We start from the raw sequence: 8,066 nt of genomic DNA on the forward strand, positions 1-8,066 counted from the left end.
CTAACAAGGAGGTTTCGCACTTGGCTCGCCACTTTTACTACTCTGCTGAAAATGTTACCTCTGAGGTTGCTGAAGAGGTTGACAAGATGAGCTTGAGCCAGCGTTACGGTCAAGCACTTAGGGCTACCCAAAAGGTAGGCTTTCCTGGGGTACCCCGGGTGTACTCTTCATCATTTTCTTTTTACTTATTTAATCTTTTTGTCATATACATATATTTAACATGTCTTTCATGACCCGCAGGCATCCTTTCTCCTAAGCCACTGCATTCCGGATCTCGACTCCCTTGTTGTCGCACAGTCAGAGGTCGACAAGTTAAGGAGTGAGCTTCAAAGCCGTTAATCTCGTGAGGATCAGCTCGCTCGAGAAGTTAAAACTCTGCAAGAACGCATTGCTGGCCTATCGGGAGAGAAAGCTAGGGTGGAGAAGGATTATGAGGAGTTGAGGGCCACCAACGGGGATCTGATATCTCGGCAAAAGACGATGGCGGAGGATGCATTCTCACTCATCATGACGGAGGTGTGGAGTGTGGATCCGGAGTTGGAGGTACCCCGGGTGCAGAAATTTGTCAACAAGGCTACGATTCTAAAGACAATTGCAGAGAGGAAGAAGCCTTCCCAACCACGGTCGGGTACCCCTTCCGGGTCGCCTAGGGTACCCCATCAGCTTCAGCCGTTGCCTGCTTCGGATGCCCCTACTTCGGCTGCTCATATTCCGGGTACCTCAGAGTCCTCTGCTGATCGCCCTCTGGAGACGGATGTTGGGGATGGCGTTCCCCCCTCGGTGTAGCCTTCTCACTATGCTCTTGTTTTTTCGGACCTATCCACATTTTGCTATTTGGACCTTGTTTCTTTCTTTTTGGTTTCTCGGGATATTTTGTATTATTGGGACTTCTCTTTTGTTATGATACCATGCCATCGAGTTCTCTTGTACTTTGTATGCTTGTTATTCTGCCAATGAATGCTTGACTAAACTGTTACCTTGTAAATGTCTAGGGTACCTCTCATTTTTTTTGAAATGGGGTACCCCTGGTACCTTAACAAATATCCAACATCATGGGGATTCCCTACAAATGTGGTGCATGTCCTTCTCAGAAACTATGGCGGATTCCCCACAAATAGGTAATCAAAATATCATCGCAACATCTCGATCAAACGTTGAAAGCGCAATTGGTCCAACCAATCACTTTCTTATTCTTTCGAAGTTTTCTCCAAATTTTTTAAATAGCCTACCCCATACTTTGCAAAAGTACGAGGACGGAGGTGTGGGTGTTCTCATACTTAAGCCGAACTTCGTGCCGCTAGGGTATGCCGGTTTTTCTTCACCCTCGGGTCCTCTTTGACCCTCCATTTCTTTGTCTAGGTAGCTTTATCATGCTTCCGCAGAAAGGCTACCCCCGGGCTGTTCCCTTCGTTGCCCATCTTGGGTTTACATAGATCGTCACGATCTAGGCATATCAGGTACCTTGGCTGGTCCTGTGATAGGTTAGTCATAATTGACAAACGTATGGCGAGAATTGCATATTACCAGATGCGATGGTATATTAATGGCGATAAATGAATATAATCCGCACTCTAAGATCGAAGTGGAGAAAAATAAATAAAGAACCCACACCATATTTGTTGAGAAAGAACATGCATTTATAGATAACGAAAGCGTTGATCAATACATGACTTAGCTTTGTTACCCTGATGAGAATGGGAGACCGCAAGACCTCCTATCCCTTTCATTTGACAATTAAAGAAACTCTAAAGTTGCAACTGACCAACATAGGGCATTTGGGGTACCTCATTTGGCCTACCACACAAAAACATTAAAGAAAGCAAATAACAGCAAAAGACTAAAGGTTGAGACACTGTCCTTTAGTAATATTTCCGTAGCATTGCAGCGTTCCAGGGGTGCCTCAAAATTGTGTCATCCATGTGGAGTAGCCTGTATGCACCTGTCCTAACGGGTTTGTCGATGCGGTAAGGTCCATCCCAATTTGTCCCGAAAGCACCTTCGCAGGGTACCCTAGTGTTCTGAGTTACCCTTCTCAATACCAAGTCTCCTTTCTTGAAGGATCGAGGGCGTACCCTTTTTTCATATAGACCCGAAATGCGATGCTCATATATGGCTGTCCCCAATTCTGCTCTAGCCCTTTTTTCAGCCACCAAATCAAGGTTTGAAGCAACCAAGGAGGTGTTCTCGGCCTCATTGAAGTATTCCACCCTGTGAGAGGGTACCCCGATTTCTGCTGGAATCACTGCGTCAACACCGAATGCGAGGGAAAACGGGGTCTCCCTAGTGGAGATGTTTTGAGTAGTCCGGTATGCCCACAATACGCCAGGTAGCTCGTCTACCCATGCTCCCTTTCTTTCTTCTAGCTTCTTCTTCAGGATACCTTTGATAATCTTGTTAACGGCTTCGACTTGCCCATTAGATTGGGGGTGGGCAGGTGTAGCAAATCGGTTGGCTATCCCCAACTCTGAACAAAAGCTTCGAAATTTTTCATTATCGAATTGCTTGCCGTTATCACTGACAATTGCATAGGGGATTCCAAATCTGCAAATGAGGTTCTTCCAAATGAATTCGGTGGTTTTCCTTTCTGTAATGCTTGTTAGTGGCTCCGCTTCCGCCCATTTTGTAAAATAATCTACCGCCATGATTGCATGTTTTGCTTGCCCATTCCCAGTAGGTAACGGGCCAATGAGGTCCACTCCCCACATAGCGAAGGGCCAAGGGGAAGATATAACTGTTAGCTTCTCTGGGGGTAGGTGGGGTACCCTGGCGAACCTTTGGCATTTGTCACAGTTTCGTACCATATTCTTGGCATCTTCCCGCATGGTTAGCCAGTAGTACCCCTGACGGAGAGCTTTTTGTGCCAGTGATTGTGCTCCATAATGATTGCCACAAATCCCCTCATGTATCTCCCTCATGACATACTCGGCCTCGTCGCTTCCCAAGCATTTAAGGTAAGGAAGAGTGAACCCTCTTCTGTATAGTGTATCCTGGATCAGGCAATACCGGACAGCTTTATACTTTAGTCTTCTCGCTTCACTTTTATCTGAGGGGAGGTCTCCGTCCTTGAGGTGCCTTATGATAGGCTCCATCCAAAGTACCTCGTTGGATAGTGATCCTACTTCCAACGGCTCTAGGAGATCAATGCTGGGGGCGGGTATGTGTTCTGTTGTGATGGGGCCAGCTGACTGAGCTACACCAAGGGACGCCATTTTTGTTAGGGTATCGGCTTCGCTGTTCTCCAGTCGGGGTACCCTTTCCACTTTAACCTCACAAAATTGGGACATCAACTCTCTAGTTTTTTCGAGGTACCCCTTCATGTTTTCCTCTTTCGCTTGATATTGTGCGGTAATCTGGCTTACCACCAACTGTGAGTCACTCTTAACGTGTACCCTTTTTGCTCCCAAAGCCTTCGACATCCTCAACCCCGCTATGATTGCCTCGTACTCGGCTTCGTTGTTTGAAGCCTTGAATCCGAATTGCAGGGCGTAGCATATTTTCACCTTGTTCAGGTCGATTATAATAACTCCCGCGCCACTTCCGTGCGAGTTAGAGGAACCATCCACATATATTTCCCAGACCTGCTCCTCTTCATCAGTAGGTGGGGTATCTTACAAGTATCTCAGATCACATTCACCACTTGAGTCATTGGCGAATTCCGCAATGAAATCAGCAATGGCCTGAGCTTTAATCGCCGAACGAAGCTTGAAGATGATGTCAAACTCGCTTAATTCGAGGGACCATCGGAGAAGCCTTCCGGACATGTCTAACTTCTGAAGGATTTGCCGGAGGGGAAGGTTGGTGACGACTGCAATGGTGTGAGCCTGAAAATATGGTCTGAGCTTCCGTGCGGAGACAACCAATGCCAAAATGATCTTCTTAGAGGTGGGGTACCTCTTTTCGGCATCAACCATAGCCTTACAAGTGTAGTAAATAGGTCGTTGTACCCCATTATCATCCTCTCGGAGTAACACAGAGCTGGTGGCATGCTTGGATACGGCAAGATACATCAGCAGCACCTCTCCCGGCTCAGGTTTGGCAAGTAGTGGAGCATTCACGAGGTACCCCTTCAGTTCTTGGAAAGCCTCTTCACAATCGGGTGTCCATTGGAGCTTTTTATCGGTCTTCAAAGCTTTGAAAAAGGGCTTACACCGGTCGGTAGCCTTGGAGATAAAGCGGCTCAGAGCAGCTACCCGGCCTGCCAAGCTTTGAACCTCTTTGATGGTGCTTGGCGATTTCATGTCAAGAACTACGCGAATTTTATCAGGGTTGGCTTCAATCCCCCGTTATTGTACCATGAACCCGAGAAACATTCCCGAGGTTACCCGGAATGCACATTTTTCAGGGTTAAGCCGCATCTGATGTTTTCTCAAAACGGTAAAGGTATCTCTGAGGTGCCCCAGGTGTTCCCCCGCCTGCACCGATTTGGTGATCATGTCGTCTATGTACACCTCCATGGTGCGCCCGATTTGTTCTTTGAAAATTTTGTTCACTAGCCGCTGATAGGTAGCCCCGGCATTCTTCAAATCAAACGGCATAACCTTATAACAGTATAACCCCCGGTTGGTGATGAAGGCTGTTTTCTCTTGATCGGGTTCGTACATCGGGATTTGGTTGTACCCGGAGAAGGCGTCCATAAAACTAAGCATTTCATGCCCCGCTGTTGCATCAACCAGCTGGTCCACCCGAGGAAGCGGGAAGCTATCCTTGGGGCAGGACTTATTCAAGTCGGTGAAGTCCACGCACATGCACCACTTTCCGTTTGATTTCTTGACAAGAACAACGTTGGACACCCAATCGGGGTACACTGCTTCCCGAATAAACCGTGCTGCTAATAGGCAGTCTACCTCTTGTTCAATTGCATCGTACCTCTCTTGATTGAAGGTGCGACGCTTCTGTTTGACCGGTTTATTATACGGGCTGACATTGAGTTTGTGACAAGAGAGAGAATGTGGGATACCCGGCATATCCGAGTGGGACCAAGCAAATACATCGAGGTGCTCACATAGGAAGGTGATGAGTTTCTCCCTTTGTTCCTCCGAGAGTTGGAGCCTACTTTCACTGTCTTTGTTGGGTCAGTGGCGCAAATCGAGACTGAAATAAGATCTTCAACTGGGGTACCCCGCATTTCATCTTTCAATATTCGGGGATCCAAAGGTGCCTCAACTTCACATCTGGGCTCCTCTTGGTCCCCGTGGGGTACCCTCGAGCTATACCCCGTAACTGCTTCCATCCCCCTTGGTGAAAACTCTAACTTTTCTCGTGGGTGGGCTACTTGAGGAGATTTTTTCAGTACTGTTCTCCGCTGTCTAGCAAGTGCTCGCTTTGAGGGGGAAGGTGTGGGCTGGCTGCCACTAGGGTACCCCTTCATTGGCGGATCTGAAGCTATTTGGTAAGTGACTTTGGAGGCCATGGAATAACATCCACGAGCCGATTGCTGGTCCCCTTTAATGGTGATAACTTCTTGGGCGGCCGGGATTTTCATGGCGAGGTAGTACATGGATACCACCGCTTTAGTTGCTACTAAGAACGGCCTACCCAATATAATATTGTAGGCACCCGGGTGATCTACAATAAGAAAATCAATCATATGAACAACACGGTGAGGTACCTTACCAAGTGTAACGGGCAGCGTAATGATGCCTTTTGGTATAACCATATCTCCGGCGAACCCAATAAGAGGCGTAGCATATGGGTTGATCTTTGGCGACTCAATCAATAGTTGATCCAAGGCGCTTTTGAAAATGATGTCAACAGAGCTACCGGTATCTACGAGAGTTCTTGCTACCTTACCAGTGGCAACCTTCAACGTAATTACGAAGGCATCGTCGTGGGGGTACGAGATGCCCTCCGCATCTTTTTCTATAAAAAGGATAGGCGGGGGATGGTGGGGTACCTTCGGTGTACCCCATTCATTAAGGTTGACTTCTCTGCCCATATTGGTGGTTATCGACAACGATCTACCATAACCTTTGATAGCCCTCCTAGATTGGCCCGCTAAAGTCGGTCCGCCCATGATCATTCGGACATACACGCCTTTCTTGTGTCCAAGGGGTACCTCTCGTTTGGGACTGCCATCAGCTACCCGCTTGCCTTTATCCTGTTCCGCAGATTTCCGAGCTTCTCTCATGCCAGCAACAAATTCTTTGAGGTACCCGCTGAGAATCAAAGATTCAATTTCTTCTCGCAAGGTGAAGCACTCGGCTGTGCTGTGACCAAAGTCCTCATGGAACTCGCAATACTTCAGGCTACGCTTCATGTTGGGGTACTTCTTCATTGGCTTAGGAGGACGGAGGAGGCCGCTATCCCGAATATGGTAGAAGATCTGCTCTGGGGATCGATTCAGTGGGTGGTAAGATTCATACCGAGGCCTCGGCGGTGGCTCTCGCTGATCCGGTGGTGGCGATCTTGGAGGTTGGGGTACCCTTGAGGCACCCTGAGGGTTATACCCTCGTCCCCGCAAGGCAGCCCGTGGAGGGTTCCGTGCTCGGGGTACCCGCGGTATTGGGGCCTCCACCCTCTTGCGCTTCTCCTTGTTCTTTGTAACATCGGCCTTATCTTCTTGGCGCTTCAATTGGCATTTTTCGTCCATCTCCACTTGTTGCAACGCCCGAGAACGGGCTTCCCCATATGAAAGTGGACGCTTCTTTTGAAAAGAACACCATAACTTGCCCAACCACAAATTTTTCTCAAAATGGGTCAATGTGTATTGGTTTCCAAATGCTCCGGTTCGCAGCACCTCTTGGTGGAAACGACTTACATACTCCGCCAAAGGCTCGGCTTCCCCTTGCTTGACAAAGGCAAGTTTGGAGGCTACCCTATCTTGAGTAGAAGCATAGGAAAACTCTTTAGTAAATTCAGATAACAATTGGTGTAAGGAAGATATGCTACCCGCTTTCAAAGAGCGAAACCATGACTTCGCGGGGCCCGTGAGTGTGTGTGTAAACATCCTACACATGGCGCTCTCATCTACACCCTTAATAAGCATTTGGTCACGATATAGCTCAGCATGCTCTGAGGGATCAGTGGTACCCGAGTATTGGGGTATCTGAGGCATAGCGAACGCCTCGGGGAGAACTGCTGTCCTAATCTCCATAGTGAATGGCGATTGGTAGGTCATTGGCGTTGGTACAGCTGTGATGTTTTGCTTCTCGGAGAGGAGCTTCACTTGGGCTTCCAGGTTCTCCATCTTTTCCACAAGTTCGAGGGGTACCCTCGGTGTACCTGATGATGTTGCCGCCATTTGAGAAGCCCTTTTGGCGTTTAACTTCTCACGGAGATCCTCGTGGGTACGCTTTGCACGCCTCGTACCCTGGCTACTGCGGTAATTGCAAGAGGCGGTGGAACGCTCGTCGCGGGAGCCCATGGTTTGAAACTTAGAACGGGTACCTGATGGCCTAGGCTGTGGCTTGCTGGCCTCAGGTACCCCTCTTCTGACCATAGCTTGGTCATCCGTTTGAGGTGGTGGAGCATCTAGCGTCACTAGTGGAAGTGAACTTTCGGGTGCTCGAGATCCGACCGCCCTAAGTATTGCGTGGGCAAGATCCTCAAAACGCTTGTGCGAAATAGGTTCTTCTTCTTGGCGAACACCCGTCGATTGCTTGACACCCTTGCCCTTACTGATGCGGGCTACCCTTCTCGCGGGATCACTACCTTCACTGTTGTTGTCCTCTCTCATCCTTGTAGGATCCCCCATTAAACCTTCGGGAGGTACGTCGGGTGCCATGTATTGGAGTACACACAACAACTAGTTTGGTAACCGTGGAGGAGGCTTTTTGTGCGTCTCCCCACAGACGGCGCCAATTGTTTTCAACTGATTTTGGGGTAGGAAAATCCAAAATCAATCTAGAATAATAAATTTATATTTTTGGGGGAGATGGAGTACCTCACTAGTTTATTTTGTGCGGTGCGGTGTATCTGAAATTCGGGGGAGGTGAGAAGGAGAGAGAGAGTGGTAACAATGGTGAAAGGTCAGAAACGAGAGAGGTGTCCTTCCAAATGAGTTTCACGCCTGCAAAACAGTGAAATAGAGGTTAGAGGTGAAGCCGGGGTACCCCGGCGTTCACACT

General features: G+C 48.4%; 1 protein-coding gene across 1 annotated transcript; it reads right to left on the reverse strand.

The window, feature by feature from the left end:
• Nucleotides 1-4,283: 4,283 nt before the first annotated feature.
• Nucleotides 4,284-7,723, reverse strand: LOC127900298 (uncharacterized). The gene is made up of 2 exons (XM_052434924.1): nt 5,003-7,723; nt 4,284-4,892 (listed from the first exon to the last, which is right to left on the reverse strand). Exons 1-2 carry the CDS (start codon nt 7,721-7,723, stop codon nt 4,284-4,286), a joined length of 3,330 nt encoding a protein of 1,109 aa, XP_052290884.1.
• Between the last annotated feature and the right edge of the window lie 343 nt (nt 7,724-8,066).

Source organism: Citrus sinensis, chromosome 2, assembly GCF_022201045.2.
Source record: "Citrus sinensis cultivar Valencia sweet orange chromosome 2, DVS_A1.0, whole genome shotgun sequence".
In the NCBI taxonomy this organism is placed as follows: Eukaryota; Viridiplantae; Streptophyta; class Magnoliopsida; order Sapindales; family Rutaceae; genus Citrus; species Citrus sinensis.

Excerpts from the sequence above, each read along its gene's own strand:
- LOC127900298 (XM_052434924.1), bottom strand. The coding sequence starts at position 7,723 with ATGGCACCCGACGTACCTCCCGAAGGTTTAATGGGGGATCCTACAAGG. Across the intron at positions 4,893-5,002 it reads GAAACTCATCACCTTCCTAT|AAGCGTCGCACCTTCAATCA; the intron begins GTGAGCACCTCG and ends CCGGTCAAACAG.